General features: G+C 36.1%; 1 protein-coding gene across 2 annotated transcripts in view; it reads right to left on the bottom strand.

The window, feature by feature from the left end:
- Positions 1–19,591, bottom strand: part of APLF (aprataxin and PNKP like factor) — an 80,367-nt gene that overhangs the window by 13,653 nt on the left and 47,123 nt on the right. For both annotated transcript variants that reach the window (XM_043603541.1, XM_043603542.1), the window contains exons 7-8: positions 16,423–16,778; positions 15,644–15,769 (exon numbers count right to left, since the gene is read on the bottom strand). In XM_043603541.1, the coding sequence (XP_043459476.1) occupies positions 15,644–15,769; positions 16,423–16,778 (482 nt within the window). The remainder of the gene's footprint in view (positions 1–15,643; positions 15,770–16,422; positions 16,779–19,591) is intronic.

The following is a 19,591-nucleotide window of genomic DNA, read 5'->3' as shown; positions in this document are numbered from 1 at the left end:
TCTCACGTGGAATAAAAAAAAAAAACAAATGAATAAACAAACAAAATCAGAATCAGACCTATAAACACCAGGAACAAACTGACAGTTACCAGAGGGGAGGGAACTGGGGGATGGACAAAAATGGGTGAAGGAGAGCTTCCAGTTATAGAATGAACAAGTCAGTGAATAAATGGCACAAAATAAGGAATATAGTCAATGATACTGTAAGAGTGATGGCGACTACACTGTGGTCAGCATATATAAACTTGTTGAATCACTAGGCTGTATACCTGAAACTAATGTAACATTGTGTGTCAATTACACTCAAATAAAAAAAGTACAGAAATGAAACCAAGGACTTAACAGAGACTCAAGTACAGTTTACGCACCAAATACCAGTTAAAAGACTGCTGATAACAGTTGTCAATGCCAGATAGACTGAAAGTGAAAACAACATTTTTAAAAGGCAGATGCGGGTGGGGAGCAGGTAGTGATTCAACCTCAAGTTTGCAGAAGGTGGTTCCCCTTCTCTATTATCTTTTTTATTTAAGTTTATTTTATTTATTTTGAGAGAGAGAGAGTGAGCGCATAAGCAGGGGAGGGGCAGAGAGAGGGAGAGAGAGAGAACCCCAAGCAGGCTCTGCGCCATCAGCATGGAGCCCAATGCAGGGCTCAATCCCATAAACCATGAGATCACGACCTGAGCCAAAATCAAGAGTTGCACACTCAATCCCCTGAACCACTCAGGCGCCCCCTGTCTTCTCTATTATCCTGAAACACATCCATAATTGCACTCATATACCCCATCTACATAATCTAACCTTACATACTACCTAGGCAAACCATTTCAGAATGAAAGATTTCTTTAAAAAAAAAAAAAAAGCTTAATACTTATATATTCCAAAAAGAGCAGACAAATGTATTATGAAACTTTGTACTCAGAAAACAAAAAAAAAGATTTTCAGCTCCATGGACAGATTTTCATCTGCCTTAGAGAGAGAAATGTTTCTTTGAGGCTCTGATAATAGTTTCCACCCTCTCATAGAACTTGCTATTTTAAGACAAGTGTAAGACTGCAATGGAGGCCAGAAGCAACTAGTTGATTTGGTACTCTTCCACATTTAGAGGCCAAACTCTATCTTGAAAACAAAGAAAAACTATCCTCTGTGATAAGTTCAGAAGTTTCCTGTTTAGGAATTTTAGGATATATTTCCACGTATATTTTCTTCGTTGATGATAAATATAACTCTCAGAATAGACACACTTCAGGAGGAAAATGAGCCGAGAAAGAAAAGATAGTATATCACATGCAAAAGTACATACTCAAAATAAAAACAAATTTTAGACATGTTTTGTTTATGTAGCAATTTAAATGTTAAAAAAATAAGTATTCTGAATGTTAAACTCTTAAATTATCTTCTTCTTCAAAGTGCCCCATAATCCCAGTCCCAACCTTTATCTGCAGCTCAACCTTCCTTCATTTCTACTCTGGGAAAGTAGTTTTTGATTCTTTGCCATTGATAGATACTTGCTCCCAGCCTTTTTGCCAAGAATATTCTAAGTATACATTGCCTAAGTTAAAATCACCTCCCTCAGAAAGGCAATGCCGATAATCACGGAGACACAGCCCTAGAATATGTCGTCTATATCTACTGTTTGGTACTCACTACATAATTTCTTATGTTGTCATCTAAATTGTCAACACAAATGTGTGTGTGCATGTGTGTGTTTTATCTCTATCATCCATCAAATCAGTCACTGGAAGCCACAGAGTTTTTCTTATACCTTTTAATACCTTTTATAGCACTTTTTACAAGGTGGCATTCAACGGTAATCTTAACAAATTTATCTACTAGAATATAATCAACTCTTTTCTTTGAAAAAAGTTTTTTAATTAAGTTTTACATGAGTTCCCAAAATGATGGAATATTTTATATTTTTCTATTTTATAAGAAAAAAAGAAACTTGTTTTTGCTAGCTTTACTATTATTTCTTAAGAAAATAATTGTTGAGGGGTGCCAGGGTAGCTCAGTCAGTCGAGTGTCCGACTGTTGATTTTGGCTGTGATTATGATCTCACGGTTCATGGCTTGAGCCCCGTTCGGGCTCTTCACTCACTTAAGATGCAGAGCCTACATGGGATTCTCTCTCTCTTCCTCTCTCTCTCTGCCCCTCCCCCACTGAGCGCATGCACAGGTATGCTCTCTCTCTCAAAATAAATAAACTTAATTATTTTAAGACAATAATTGTTGAAAAGAATGTGAAAGAATCATTTGCAACACAAATCGAAGTTTAAAATTCTAATTGGTTGGAATACAAAAAGCAGTTTCTAGCAATTTCTAAACTGATTAAGTTTTTTCAGTTCATGTTCATACTTAATTTTTTTTTTAATAAATCCTAATCGATGGATCCTGATGTTTTCAGACCTCAGTTGTGAAAGGCAGTTTTTCTACTGGAAAGATCCCAGAGACTGCCTATTCTATTAGGTTGGAAACAGTGTCAATGTGCTGAAACTGCTTTACATTCACACAAAGTTAACAATCCAAGTACTCACTGAACCTTTTTGTACAAACCTAAGCCTACAATGTGTTAGAATTTCCTGCCATTAACAATTCATATTACTTCCCCAGGAAACAATGAAAATCTAACAATCATATTAAGCAGACTCCACTGTAATCAGTTTCCTGAGATACCGACTGCTCAGCATAAGACACTTAGCTCTGGTCAATCAACTGTGCAAGGAACACAGGAACACAGAGTCACAAATGCTTAAGAAATGGATGCCATGTGTCGTGGACCTGTTCTGACCTGGCTTGTTAAACGCTGGATCACTGGCATTGCTATGAAAGGGGTTCAGGTTTCAGGATCAAAAGAGCTGATTCTGAATTTGAACTATACCTTTTACTGGTTGTGTGATTCAGGACAAGTCCTATAAACCAAGCCATCATTTACTCATCTGTAAAGCAGGGATAATACTGCTTACCTCACACGGGTTTATTCCAAGGGTTAAATATGTATATATATGTATCAACACTTATAGGCTATTAAGCATATTCCAGGTGTCAGCTATTTTTATAGAAATAGAAATTAATGGGGCGCCTGGGTGACTATTCGACCTGACTTTCTGGCTCAGGTCATGATCTCACAGTTTGTGAGTTCAAGCCCCACACTGAGCCCACTGCTATCAGTGCAAAGACTGCTTTGGATCCTCTGTCTCCCTCCCTCTGCCCCTCCCCCACTCATTCTCTCTCTCTCTCTCTCTCTCTTTCTAAAATAAACATTTTTTAAAAATTAAAAACAAGAAATAGAAATTACTTTTGCTTTTAGATAGCCAACAATGTTTGGAAACTCTATGTGTTAGTAAAAGTAATTGCCAATTAATACTAAATACCTGATTTGGCTTTCAATAATACATATTATTATGATTGAATATTTTCCCCATACTTCTCACATTTATATAATATTTTCTAACACTTACCTATGCATATCTCATTTTCAAAAATCAGTCATTTCATAACAAAGCAGAATGTCTTTTTCATACAACCCTGGGTTGAGGCTAAGTGGCAATTCTGTGCAGCTCCATGGGGACATATTGAACATATGAAATAACTTTCAAGAATAATGCCAAGTTCCACTAGGACTTTTTCCTAATAATGAATGGAAATACTTAGAGTTCGTTCATAAAAGATTTACATCCATCTTTTTCACAAATGGCATTTTCTCTAACTTAGCAGGCCTCAAAATCCTGAGGCTCTGAGTTGGTTTTTTTTCATTATTATTAATTATTAATGGTAATCTTTAATTTCTACACCTAAAACTATAGACCCATAACCACACTGGGCTTCAGGAGCTGTTATATTTTAAAATACACATTTTCAAAAAAATTTTTGCTTTTTATGATATTGGTATTTGATACATATAGGAAGGAAGAACACTCTAGGAAGAGGAAATAGAAAATACCTGTAAATTTGCTAAGGCCCTGAGGTAGGAAACAAGCTAGGATATCTGGAAAAACACCCAGATTTGTGTAGCTCAAAGAGAATGGGTGAGAAAGAAAACAGCAGGAAATGAAGTCAGAGAAGGGCTTGTAAGCTATGATAAAGAGTTTTGTGGGAAAGTATTGGGAGATTTTGAGTAAGAAAACATGACAGGACCTAATTTTAGAGAATTACTCTGGTTGCTTGGAAAATGAACTATTGGAGGTCAGGAGGAGAAACAGGGGTATCTGTTAAGAAGCTACTGCAGTAGTTCAGGTAAGAGATGATGGTGGTTATGACTCAAATAGTAGAGGTAGGGGAAGTAAGAAATGGTCACGGTCTTAATATGTTTTCAAGGCTGAAATGGCAAAAACCACTGATGGATTGAATGAGTCATGTGAAGAAAAGAGAAGCATCAAGGCTGCTTTTAGGTTTGAGGCCTAAATACTGTGTGAATAGTGAAGTCATTTACACAGGTGAACACTTGGGGAAGAGTTGTTTACTCATGATAAAAATCAACAGTTCTGTTTCAGATGTAATAAGTTTGAACTACCAAAGTGTGAGTCTGGTGTCATTAAATTGAATTAGATCTTCTCAGGAGTAAGAACAGAATACAGAAGGGCTGCAATCAGAGAACCGAGCCCTGTGGCCCTGTGATAATTACAGGTAGGGAAAAGAAGAGACAGCAAAGAAGGTTAAGAAAGGGCAGCCAGGAATATAACTGGTCTGGCTTTATGAGTATGAATAAATTGCTCTGTGTTCTGGATAACCCCACTACTGAGTGCAGGACCCCAGAATACAAATGATCCAACCTCTGTGTTTTCCATGTTTTCATGAGGAGTTGAAGCCCAGGAAAATCAAATGACATGCAAAGTTATGCCACAGAGTTAGCATAACCATCTACAACCTAAGTCTGCCGACTTAAAAACCCATTTTCTCTCCACCGTATGCAATACCTAAAGATTAACTAGGCAACAGTAACAAAAACAGAATAATACTGTTTATTTTTGTTTACTTCCAAAGATTTGGTAACTTAATACCAAAAGTTTTAAATGAACCTGAAGTACTATTTTACATCATCTTCTACAATAGTGACCAGTACATCGGATGCTCAATATTTGCTCAATAAATAAGTGATCATACTATTATTTTTGTTTTCATTACAAAATAATTTATCTTGCATTTTTGAAAGCCACCATCTATTTTAAAACCTAAAGCAAAAACATGAATCCGATGTTACCAAATATCTAAGTCTCAACATTTAGGGAAAAAAAAAAAAGAGTTACCAAATACAGTCTTCATTAAATAAAAAAAGAGAGTAGCCAGCATGAGATAATAGAAAGTAGCCAATTTGTTAATTGAATATCATTACAATTTACTATTATGCCAAAAGAACTCTGAAATTCTTATATATGTGCAATTAACACTAAACATAACAAAGGTAATCAAACTTCTTATTATGAAAAAAGATGCATATTCAAATAAAGGACCAAGAAAAACAAAGTCACAGAAGACATTCCAGTACATTTTTTCAAGGCTATATAAATATAATTGATGTGGTTACTGCTACTTCTAAATGAAGTTTAAAAAAAAGTACAGCCATGTCTTATGTAACACTGCACAGCTAAGCAGTGTATTTAGTCTAAGATACTTTCTCCTAAGATTATATTCTTACACATGACTAACGAACTGCAAGCATCACAAACAATAACAGGTTACTCCCTCTGTGTGCAGATACTATAAAAGTGGATAAGACACTATCAACTTTGATTATTAACTAAAAATGATTGACGGGTCTCACATGATTGATTCTGGAAATCTCAACTACCAGACAACTGAGTTTTTCCTTATTAAAACCTATTCATTTTGCTTCAAATAAAATAATAATGGATTTACACTAAACACACATTCCTAATTTTTATGAAGCAACTCCCCAAAATCAGTATCTCCTGGTTTGAAGCATACGTTTGCATACATGATCAATTAAGATAATATTGCAATAACTTGGGACACTTTTCAAAAACAGGAGATAGAATGAAACTTTAGAGCATACCTATAAATTTGGATTAGCAAATAACAAAAGATAATGAATTTACTATCAAATATACTTTTTTTATTTTTTTTAATTTTTTTTATTTTTTAATGTTTATTTGTTTTTGAGGGACAGAGACAGACTGTGAGTGGGGGAGGGGCAGAGAGAGAGACACAGAATCCAAAGCAGGCACCAGGCTCCAACGTGTCAGCACAGGCCCCGACGTGGGGCTTGAACTCATGAACTGTGAGATCGTGACATGAGCCAAAGTCGGATGCTCAACCGACTGAACCACCCAGGCACCCCTCAAATATACTTTTTTAACAATGATTTATGCTTGTTGCAAAACACTGTGTTCTTTCAATTATAGAGATCATGTTGTAGATTCATTACAATGAGAACACTTACAGTTGATAACTAATACACTTCCTTACATCATCCCTCTTAGAAGGTATTATAATTTAAAAAATTAGGGGCGCCTGGGTGGCGCAGTCGGTTAAGCGTCCGACTTCAGCCAGGTCACGATCTCGCGGTCCGTGAGTTCGAGCCCCGCGTCGGGCTCTGGGCTGATGGCTCAGAGCCTGGAGCCTGTTTCCGATTCTGTGTCTCCCTCTCTCTCTGCCCCTCCCCCGTTCATGCTCTGTCTCTCTCTGTCCCAAAAATAAAATAAACGTTGAAAAAAAAAAAAAATTAAAAAATTAGAAGTAGGTCACTGGCTTCCAAAAAACAAGGCATCGACTTTTTCATTTGCATAATACATACCTGCCTTAAGTTTTGTAAATCTAAGTTAATGTATGTGAGTTTGACTTTACATTTTTGTACTAAACTGACTGAAGATGGACTTTATTCATTTGTGTGTGTGTGTGTGTGTGTGTGTGTGTGTGTGTGTGTGTAAGGTTAGTGCTTAATTTAACAAACGAGAACAGGAATAATGCACTGCATTAAATCCTATTACACACCAGAGGAAATGAATGTGTCAGAGGCAGAGGCAGCAATCACTAGGTTATATTAGATATTAAGTATCTAATGTTCTAATTCAGACAAGTACCTTAACCTAATCAAAAACATTAAACTGAATAAGTCTTCTGACAGACTGTAGTAAACAGCTCAAAAGGAATAAATCAGATTAAATGGGCAAGATACTTAAAACAACATCAACTAGTTCTTTTTGTGAGATTTAAAAAAGTAGAATGTCAAACAAAATTTTAGTAATGCCTGTTGTCTAGAAAAGAGTAAAATTTAATAAGTATCTTTTTAAATTATCTATTTATTAAAGTGTATTTATTTTGAGAGAGAGAGAGAGCAAGAGAGAGAGGGAGAGAGAGAGAATCCCAAGCAGGCTCTGTACTATCTAAAGCCTGATGCAGGGCCTCAACTCACGAACCATGAGCTCATGACCTGAGCCCAAATCAAAAGGCGAACACTTAACTGAGCCACCCACGGGCCCCTATATCTTTTTTTAAACATCAACCTCTTATATAGGCTTTAGGAATCTTTATTTTTACTGTAGTATGCATTTAATATGTGATTCATACTGGTTTTTGTTTTACTCATGGGATAGAAATGGTTGAAAATGACATATACCCATATATGTACATTTTTGTGTTTTCATTTTTGCTCTATCATGATAAAAACTTTGGCTGCAGACAACAATACTTAGAAATACAATACAATACCATATAACTTTAGGTAGCTGACATAATATTATAAGACTAATATTATTTAGTTTTATACACTAAGATTATTTAGTGTACTGCATGCAGTTGAATATATCAAAAAGAGAAACTGACTTGCACACATTCAAGGAATTAGAAGGAAAAACTAGAAAGCAAAAAGAAAAAAAAAAATCAACCTAGTATTTCACTTGAGAGACTGATTGTTTTTACTTGAGGATAATTCTTATCCTGTTTTGTGAAGGCAAATTTTCAAAGATTAAAAAGCAAACAAAGATGTTTCAGCTTGTAAATTTCATCTCCCAAATGTAGGCTTATCACAGCTCTACTTTCAGAAAACATACATATATAATTTTCTAAATGTAATAATTTCTGGCTGATTTTTGTGGGTTATTTTATGATCTGTGAGACTTCAATATTTTTCTTCTGTGGCTCTAGGAAAAAATCTAGCACGCATTTACATAAAAACTTGCTTTCAAGCAAACTAAATTAGAACATTTTATCATTCTGATACAGTAGGCTTCTATTCCAGCATTGTAAAAGTAAGGAGCCCTGAGACGGTGCCGCTCCTGCCTGAGGTATCACGTCAGCAAAACAACATTTAGATAATGCTCATGTCTCTATAAATGCTCTGCTTGACCAGAAACACAATATATCCAGTCTGCCAATCCCCAAATGCCATACCAACTCTGTCTGGGCTCTATACTTATTTCCTTGTTTCTTCTTACCTCAAGTAAGGTTGACTAAGTGGCCCCAGCCAATCAGATATTTTCAATTTTTCTCTTCCTCGTTCTTTATTATTTATCCACTAAAAGCTTCCCACCTTCCAACCCATTTTGCAGTTCTCTCAATGGAGACCATCTGCTTCATGAAGTGTTAAATAAAATTTGTTTGTATTACCTAATTGTCTTCTTTAATCATTTTTAATAGCACTAAATGGTATACAGCTTAACAATGATACACTCTTGAAAATCAAGACTGTTAAAGAGTAAATTGCAAAACTAAAGTGATGTTATATTATGATAAATGACATATTTACTACATCGTGTTTTTTGCCTAATAGTAATAATGTGACCAGAAAAAGTATATAAATATATATCATGCTTCAGTAACTAGGCGTGATCCAAAAAATTTTCGTTGATCCAACAAACTTACAATTTCTTCAAAGTACCTTATCTGGAGTTTTTTTTTCCAAGTCCAAAATAATACTTTGCCATTTGAATAAAACATAACCACTACTGGGGCTCCTGGGTGGCTCAATTGGTTAAGCGTTCGACTCTTGGTCTCAGCTCAGGTCTTGATCTCAGGGTTGTGAGTTCAAGTCATGTGCTGGGTGTGGAGTCTACTTAATACTTTAGAAAGCTATGCATTACAATGGTGGAGTCAGGCCATGCCAAGAGAAATGCTGGAGCAGAGGAGAGAAGAAAGAAACTTGGTTTTGATCTCACTGGCTTTGGAGTCTTAGGTAACTCACTTAACCTTTCTTAGTTCCCATTCCCTTATTTGTAAAATAGTAGTCAGAGTAAGCAATCAGATCTAACATTCTCCAAGAGTCTCTCTGTACTGTAATTAAAATTAACAAGGGAAAAAAAAAAAACTTCAGATTTTATCTCTAAGTTAAATCAAGACACCAAGCAGCTCAACAGATGAAAAAAATACACTCTGTGAATATATAAATATATTTAGACATAGATCTGGAAGTTTCTATTAGCATATGTGGATCACTGGCATTGGAGTATTTTCTCTTGACTACTCTCTCCTCTGACCTCTCTTAAAGAGACCAATGACATGAAGGCAGCAATTTTTGACACTATTTTTGACAGTATTTGACGTTTGATTATTTTTAAGAAGGTTTTGTATTTTATGTTCACTCTTCTCAAGAATAGGCACATTTGGATTTTGAGAAGGATATAGAACATCATCACAGGCCAATACTCTTAAGAAGTAGGAAAAAACTGATAAAACTATAAAAATTATTTTTATGAGGGAACTGTGGGAACAATGAGAATTTTGGACTATTTAAATTCCACAGAGAAAAAACCCTTCCAAGGTTATCTGACAATCACTGGCTGTTTTCTTCCCTAGAGGTCTTTACCAATTCTTAGTGTGGGCTGAATAATAAGATTTGAGTCACCTGGAGGAACTCTAGTTGAGAGAAGATAAACGAGTAGAGCTTTTCATGGTCTCACAGGGTTGTCATGACACCTTGAAAACTAAAAGAACCCCAAACACAAGGCTGATTCTTTCTTTAAAAAAAAAAAAAAAAAAAAAGAATCATTTATTCTTTAAATAATAAATAAACATTTTTTTTTTTTTTTTTGAGAGACACAAGAGAGACAGAGCACAAGCTGGGGAGGGGCAGAGAGAGAAGGAGACACAGAATCCGAAGCAGGCTCTGGGCTGTCAGCACAGAGCCTGACGCGGGGCTCGAACTCACAGAGTGTGAGATCATGATCTGAGCCAAAGTCGGATGCTTAACCGACTGAGCCACCCAGGCACCCCAAGGCTGATTCTTCCTAAGAAACATTTCCTAAGTTCCTGGGAGGTATGAGAGGTTTAAGGTCTGTGTCTGAAACTTCAAAAAGGCAGAATGAAATCTCTAATTCATGTTGTGCTTCACAGATAAAGTCCCACTAGGGAGAAGGGATTGGCAACAAACACATAACTAGTCTCCCCTCAAGAAACATGTCAGAATTTAGGATGCATGGGGTGGTGGTAGCCTAAGTGGCTAAGCTCAAAATCTCCAAAGGGAAGTTTCAGAGCTGAGAAGACAGAAACCTGCTTTTCCATCAAAAGTCTAGAAAAGTTATGCCAAAGGAACAGGGACAAACCAAAGGCAGACTGAGTTTTATTAAAATATCAACCTAGGTATTACTTATCTAAATCTCTAACTGGACAGAGATGACTAGCTCCTACCCAAACAGAGGGGGGCCCTCACTGATGAAAGATAACATGCACAAAATGCAATATCTGCAATTATGAACTTTTTGGATGGGTTTATTAGCAGACTAGACACAAGAGAAGAGAGAATTACTAAACTCTAAGACAATCAATAGCAAATATCCAATCTGAAGCACAGAAGTGTAAAAAAAAAAAAAGAATGGAAATAATAAAACAATGTATAAGAGACATATGGGGCATGCTTAATTAGAGTAGAAGAATGAGACAGGACAGAGAATGGGGCAGAGTAATATCTGAGAAACTAGGTAACAGCTAAGCAGTCTCCTCAAACTAACAAAGACATCAACCTTCAAAAAAGTTCAGTGAACCCCAAATACGATAAATGTAAAAAAAAAAAATCATATCTAGAAACACATTAAACTGTTGAAAGTAAAAGCAATGAAGGGAACCTGGGTGGCTCAGTCAGTAGAACATGTGACTCTTGATCAACTTTTAACAGAAGCTATGGATGCAAGAGTCAATGGAACAACATCTTCAAAGTGCTGAAAGAAAACAAAACTGTCAAGCTCAAATTCTACACCCAGTGAAGAGTCATCAATCAAACAATCAATCAATCAGGACATTTTCAGACCCATTAAAGCTGAAAGAATCTTCTTCCATAAGATTTTCACTAAAGAAATATGAAAAGAAGTTCCTACGACTAAGAAAATTGTCCCAGATAAAAGGATAAAACTTCAGAAATAAATGAAGGCTACCCAAAATGATAAATACGTCAATAAATGGAAGTGAATGCTAATGCTTAAAACTTAAGAAAATAATAGCAATGCCTTACAAGTTGACACATGTAGAAGTGGAAATATATGACAGCAATATTTTTTCAAAAAGGGCAAAAGAGAAAGTAAATGAACTTAAATTGACTCGTAGGATTACTGTTCTCTTTGGGAAGTGGTAAAAGAACCAACTGTATAGTAGACTGTAATAAGTCAATGATGCTTATTAAAATCAAATGTAAGTAATGAAGAAAGAAAAAAAGAATATATAACTAAAAAGTTAATGGAGGAAAAAAAATGGAATGAAAAACACTTGATCAACCCAAAAGAGGTCAGGAAAAGAATAAAGGAACAAGGAACATGTGGGACAAGTAGAAAACAAATAGTGAAATGATAAAATTAAACTTAAAAATATCTATAATTAGGGGCACCTGGATGGCTCAGTCAGTTAAGCGTCTGAGTCTTGATTTGGGCTCAGGTCATGATCTCACTGTTGTGTGACTGAGCCATGTGTTGGGCTCTGCCCTGGGTGTGGAGCCTGCTTGAGTCTCTGTCTCCCTCCCTCTCTGCCCCTCCCCTGTTTGCGTGTTCTCTCTCTCTCTCAAAAAACACACACACACACACACACACACACACACACACACACACACACAGCAACTGTATTCAATGTAATTGGACTAGCAATCCACTGAAAAAGCAGACTGTCGGACTGGATTAAAAATAAAACCAGTGAACCAATTATATGTCATTTGCAAGAGACAGGCTTTAAATATAAGGATAGAGGGGGGCACCTGGGTGGCTCATTTGGTTAGGTGTCCGACTTTGGCTCAGGTCATGATCTCACAGTTCGTGAGTTCAAGCCCCGTGTTGGGCTCTGTGCTGACAGCTCAGAGCCTGGAGCTTGTTTCTGATTCTGTGTCTCCCTCTCTCTCTGCCCCTTCTCTGCACGTGCTCTGTCTCTCTCTGTCTCTCAAAAATAAACATTAAAAATTTTTTTAAAAATAAAATAAAAAGTAAATAAACATAAGGACACAGGTTGAAAGTAGAAGGATGACAAATGACATCACACAAACACTAAGCAATGAAAGCTGGAGTGGCTATATTATGTTACACAAAATAGAAGTTCTACTTCTGGTAATGACAGAGGAGATCATATCAGACTAAACCTCCCGCAGGTAACAATTACACTCTGTTAAAAATATAAAAACAATAATCTTGGGGTGCCTGGGTGGTTTGGTTAATTAAGTGTCCGACTCTTAATTCGGTTCAGGTCATGATCTCAGGGTTCATGGGTTCGAGCCCCATGTCGGGCTCTGTGCTGACAGCATGGAGCCTGCTTGGAATTCTCTTTTTCCCCCTCTCTCTTCCTTTCCCTCACTTGCTTGTGCTCTCTCTCTTTCTGTCTCTCTCTTCAAAATTAAATAAATAACCTTAAAAAACAAACAAACAAACCATAATCTTAAGGCAATGGAAAGCTACCAAAAGCAGAGGGGAGTCAATACATGGAAAAAGGGAGAAGCTTGAGTGAGTTTCCCATTTTTATGGCTTTTCCACTGAGGACAGACCACAGGTGGTACATTAATTAAAACTGACAGAATTAAGAGAAGAAATAGACAAACCCACAATTACAGTGGAGATTCTCACATCCTTTTCTCAGTAACTGATAGAACAACTACAGAACAAAATCAGCAAAGATAACAAATACATGAACAACACTATAACTACCTGTCCAAATTGACACTTACAGAACCTTACTCCCCCAAATCACAGCATATATAAGTGCACATAATATGTTCAACAAAAACAGACCATATGCTGAGCCAAAACCAAATTTCAATACATTATAAATTCTAAAAAATGTATGACCACAACAAAACTAAATTATAAATTAATAATAATAGTATATCAAGAGCAACCCCTAAACATTTGTAAGTATTAGACAAAGGAGACTTTATAGCAAGAAGCAGTTTAGAGACTAAGAGGGACATGATATTCATAGGACCAGGCAACTTTTACAATTTTTAGAACTGATATCTGATCAAGTCTCTAGCTCTAAATACCAATTATTAGGAAATACAGGAAAACATAATAAATGACAATTTGGTAATGCAGTCAGCAAAATCCAGACAATCAGACACTCCTAAGAAAAAATGGTTAGCTTTCTTCAACAAATACATTCAAGGAAAAAAAAGGAAGAGGAACCTATTGATTAAATAACTTAAGAAACACGGCTGCCTTTTGCCATATATGGACCTTAACTAGCTCCTAAATCAAAGAAAAAAAAAAAGAGAGAGAGAGAGAGACTATAAGAGAACTGGGATACCTGATAGGATCTAAATGATATTTATTTAATAATGGTGTTGTAGTATATTTTTAGAAAGTCTTTATCTTTTAGTGATATACCCTAAGATACCTATGAATAAAATGGGATGAAAAGATACAACACCAAGGATTTACTTCAAAATAATCTAGGGGTAGGGATAGCAGGTGGAGGAGAGGGAAGTATAGATGCAACAATGTTGTTGAATACTTGAAAACAAATTATGGCTTCATTGGAACTTGTTCTACATTTCCCCCACTTATGGATATGAATAAAATTCTATATTACAAAAGTTCCCTAAAATATTCCCTAAAGTTCCCTAAAAAGGAAAAGGAATATCACCATGGCACCATGAGCTGTGAAAGGTATTTTATTCTAAAGATAGATAGATAGATAGACAGACAGACAGACACACATTTCTTCTACAAGTAATCTCACTCAACACTGTTTCATCAGTACTTGGCATTTAATGATTCTTTGGGAAATATCTGTTGAATGAATAAAAGGGAGCAAGGAATTAGTTACTTCAAGGGTGTGTGTGTGTGTGTCTGTGTGTGCATGTATGCACACGTGTGTACATGCTCGTGTGAAATTTCCCTAATTAATAATGATACTGAGTACTTTTTCATAAGTTTATTCACTATTTGGATTTCCTTTTGGACAAAAAACCTGTACATGTCACTAAGAGAAAAACAGTAGCAATTGGTTAAGTCCTCTTTCTGTACTCTGGATATACACCAACTATCAATTATGTGGTTGCAATTTTTTTTTTCTCATTTTGTAGCTTATCTTCACTTAATAGTGTCTACTGATGTATAAAAAAATCTTAATTTTAATGCAGTCAAATAATTAAATGTCTTCCATTTTAGTTATTGCTTTTTTATCTTGTTCTAGAAAACAAATCCTAGTCTGGGACTATGAAATAATGTCCTTACACATATCTTTAAAGCTTTATTGTTTTTTTCTTTCATGTTTTAGTTCTATGATCCATCTGGAATCCAGTTTTTGACTATGGTGTGAATTAGGATTCCAATTTTCTCTCTCTAAATAGATACCCTTATCGCAATAAAATTAATTTTAAACTGTCATACTTTTATCGATGCCTGCAATGCCCCTCTTCATAAATATGTCACCTGCATATGCAGAGGTCTGCAAGATGTTCTGCTGGAATGAAACAAAGCAATTTTCAAATAATAAGGCATAAGCTTTCTGATTTTTCTTTCTAGCCTCAGAGGATTATCCTGCATTCCAACTGAAAACCACAATCATAGAAACAGTAACAACTTCAAATAGAACAGTAGGTTCTGTAAACTGTTCCAAATTTATCTAAGAAAGATAGCTGTTTGGAATTAAAGCTCTCTAAGATTGGAATCACTACTACCTTCTTTGGTATTTTGATTTATTTCTAGTTCATTCATTCATTAAACAAAGTTGCAGACACAAGGATAAAATAGTCCTTGCTGTTGAGAAACTTAATTTTCTGGAGGAGATGCCATTCCAGTAAAGAAACAAATGCAATCTCATAAGGTAAATTCTACTGTGCATGACACAGACAGGCAAAAGATGCTATGAAAGGAAAGAGGAGAAGGCACTCTTCTATGAGGATCGAGTTTCCTGTGTTGGCAAGAATGGTGGAGTGGCAGGAGTTGAGGAAGGCAGAGATAACATCCTGAATTGATTTATGTCACACTAAGGAGTCTGGATAGAGTGTACAATGGGGTAGCATCGACAGCTTTTCAATTACCTGATTTGCATTTTGGAAAGTTAGAAATGAGGAACAAATTCAGGCACTTACAAGGTTAATAACTTCAACAATTTATGTTTATCTAAAAGAAACATTATAATCCTACTTTTGAACAAAATGAAAAGCTGCTATCTATGGACGTTTAAAGAGTAAAAGGCTTGAAGTGAGAAGTTGCCTGCAATTGCTTCTGAACATACAACAGAGATGAAGGAGAAAAGGAATACAACTAACATTTCAAGCGTACATACCTATAGCAAGATGCTCCATAGGGACATTCAGGCCGCTCATCAGCCTCATCTTGACACGTGACTTGTATCCCTCCATAATCACTATCTCCAGGGTGACTGAAGTGTTGAAAATGGACAGGATTCTTCCTAGGAGGGTGGCAAATATACAGAAAAAATAATTAATAGGGTATACTAGAGTTCTAGATATACTACAAAAAATAATTTGTAAGATATGGCAGGAAACCAAGCAATACACATCTAATTATTCCAGAAATTGAATCAATGAGCTACATTGTTAAAAACAAAACTCATGACATCTACTCGGTACAGAGCTCTCCTGGTCCCAAAACAAAGTACCATGGTGATTCACAAACACAAGTAGAAAAATATAAAGAAAAAAGCACCAGCAGAATGCCTTAAACACAACTTACAATTCTCTTGATAGTTACATTATATACTACAACTGTTTATGAAGTCATCTTTCTAATATCTAAATAAGACATTACATAAGCAAGTGTTTAGGTCTGGGTGATTAAATTCTCAAGTCTGGACTGCCTAGTTCATGTCCTTGCATTAATCAGCATGTCTACATATGAAACATTTAATTCCCTCACAGTATCATGAAAGTCTCTAGCAGGATTTGCAGGAATGAATACTGAGACAGTGCAAACCAGTAGAAACATGATAAAGCTCCTAACCTTTAGGCCAATGTATTTTATTAGGCTTTTAACACACACGTACCACATAGCTACATGCTATGGAAACAACAGAATTTCGTGCTACCTGTAATTTCATTTTACCTGTAGCAGTTTGCCCCATACATACAGGATGTCCTCTTGATCTTGTTTTCTTCAGAACCTTGTGGAACTGAATCAGTTGCCTTTGCATGCAAAGTTTCAGGATTGGAGAGATCAGAACTGGACTCAGGAGGAGATCCTTGAGACTCCTCGTGGAAGGACTTGTCCTGGGCAGTCAAGTAACCCTCAGAACAGTCCATCATCTTGCCTTCTTTATCTCGTGTTCCTTTCATAATAATCTTATGTTCAGGAACCTTACCACGTTCCTCTATTGGGATTTCACTTCTCTGTGTATTAGCCTTCTTATTATTTACTTCTGCATTATTTAATACGATTGCAGAAGATGACTGCGGCATTTCCTACAAGGTAAATCAGAAAGAAGATACTAGAAATAAATGAAACGTACTTTAAAAGAAATATGTAAACTTAATAAAAGGCATGAAATTGCAAGATTCATTCCATATTATATTTTTTAAACTTCAAGATTCACATTTTAAAATTATTTAAAATGCTGTTTTCCATGTCTCTAATTTGGTAGCTTTAAAACGATCTACAGTTATTAGAAAAGGAATATACAGCTGTATCAAACCTTTACAATTATGTCAAACATTCACTGAAAAATAACCAGAAAAATACAAATGAAACATAAGAGAATACAACTTTGCTTCCAATTGAATATAATCTTTCCCCCCAAAACTACTAGTCTTTTAAATTCCCCATTCAATAATATGTCATGCTCTTAACTTGAACTGTCTTTATAATTTCTAAGTTATTGCAATACTTTATTTCTGCCCTCTAAATATAATCATGACTTTTTTCCTTTAGCTAAAACAAAACTGCTCCTCCCTCACAGAAAAATTGGTATGAAGGTGTGTCATGAAAGACTCAGAAAATAAATATGACTCCCTTGAAGTGGTCTGAACAAAAGTTTCAGTTTAACCAAAGGGTGTTTTGAACCAAGTAAATATTCTCATTAGCACTGCAGAACCTTTTTAATCTGTACTTACCACCAGGAACATTAAACCTAGTCATATCCTATTAAAAACAACTTTTTAATTACTTATACATCCTGTGGAGTGGAAACATTGTCAGATAAACTTTGGTCTTGCTGGTAACCACTTCTAGGATGTGATGACAACATAACAGGTATATATGAAGGTTCACACCAATTTATAACTAAGGACTCATGTATGCTGGCCTGCCATCTGGAGAAAGCTGGTTTTAATATTACTTAATAGCCAATGGCTCAAATTTCCTGCGAAGATGCTAATTAGCATGACTTTTTGGGGACTAATTACTTAAACGTTTTGATAGTCTTTTCTTTTTTAAGAAACATAGTATGTAACTTTAAAATGCAATCCAAACTGACTAAAGACCTTGCAAAAGGAACCTAGTTCTTATGTCTCTTGTATAATAATAAATAACCCATGGGAAAGGCAATTGTTTGGGTACCTCTTGGAGCTGACCCTCAGCTGGTGGCATTCATGCCACACCTGTCTATAACACACACTCTTTTCTCCCAAGCTGCTCAGTTACAACCCAATCTCCTCTCCCTCCAGTATAGGACCAACTGACAAATGCCAGGGACTAGAACTCTGGGGTGGGAATGGGGCAATCCTGCCCCACCTCCCCACTTGGCAGTTCCCCACTGGGTCAACTCACCAATTTTCTTTCTCCCCGTTTAAGTAGAAGTAGGGCAGGTTAGCAGATGTTCAATAAAATGCCAGTCTCTTATTCCCTGTTGGCATCTCTAAATTCCACAATGAATTCTCTTACACTTTGGGTTTTCAAAAGAGAGAACATAACGTCTCCCTACAAACACAGCACTCCCTAAATCTTAAAATTTTCTGGCCTCTCAGTTCTGTTTGTATAAAGCCTGGGGGTTGGGTAGTGAACACTTCTCAAATCTTTCAATACGCTTCACAAGGAAAGGCCTGGCTACCACTGCTGGGGGCTCCTTTCAAACATGAGATACCTACACTTAGTACTTTTGTCCCCAGCTCTGGGCCTAAGCAGCAGCAGTTCTCAGATGATAGAGGGAAAAAAATCCCACTCAACATCCTGTCAGTCATGATAGGGAAAAAAAGGACACAACTGGGGAAGTAGTTAAATAAATTAGAATCCATTTTTACCATGAAACACCGTGCAGAGGTGGAAAATGAATAGACCTCTCTATATATGTATCTAAGGATTTTTAAATTAAAAATTAAATATATGTACACACACACACACACACACACACATATATTATGATTCCATTTAGCTTTTAAAAAAACCCTATAGGGGCGCCTGGGTGGCGCAGTCGGTTAAGCGTACGACTTCAGCCAGGTCATGATCTCGCGGTCCGTGAGTTCGAGCCCCGCGTCGGGCTCTGGGCTGATGGCTCAGAGCCTGGAGCCTGTTTCCGATTCTGTGTCTCCCTCTCTCTCTGCCCCTCCCCCATTCATGCTCTGTCTCTCTCTGTCCCCCAAAAAATAAATAAACGTTGAAAAAAAAATAAAATAAAAAAAAAATTAAAAAAACCCTATATACCTATGTGTATACTTACTTGTACAAATCCAAATAAAAGGTTTAGAAGGATACAAACCAAAATATTAGTAAGGCCAATGGGACTGAAGGATAAGGCAAATCAAGATTTTCACTTTATACTCCACATGCTCTGACATTCTATTTTTTGACAATAGCATGTATTTTTTGCCATTTAAAAAATAAAAAACAAACCAAAGAAAATGAAATATAAGATATGAAATGTTTAACATTATTTCAACTGTCCCTACTGTTTCTTAAAATAAATCTTCACAAAGAATAAGTTTAACATGATAGTTTACTCTAAAAGAAAAAGGAGTGATAGAGACACAGATATCAATACTACGGATCAGGTGTTCTCAAATATATTTGAAGAGGCACAAAAGCTGGAATTCATAATGTTCTTTATGGAACTTCATGAAATATTGATACTCAGTAGACTTTTGGCATTCAAGAATTTAACATTCATGATTTCAATTATTTATAAATGATCCCCAAAATCCATTACATGCAGTAATTTGTAAGTTTGCTGAGACACAAATTCAACCTGTGCCAGTTACAGAGCTCAGGAGCCAGAGTCACTGAACTGGCGGGGGAGGGGATAGGAAAGATGGAAGGTACTCTGTACTTGGGAGGAGCAGAAGAA

Source organism: Prionailurus bengalensis, chromosome A3, assembly GCF_016509475.1.
Source record: "Prionailurus bengalensis isolate Pbe53 chromosome A3, Fcat_Pben_1.1_paternal_pri, whole genome shotgun sequence".
Classification (NCBI taxonomy): domain Eukaryota; kingdom Metazoa; phylum Chordata; class Mammalia; order Carnivora; family Felidae; genus Prionailurus; species Prionailurus bengalensis.
Note: the sequence above shows the minus strand (reverse complement) of the source record. Positions and strands in the feature narration are given on the sequence as shown.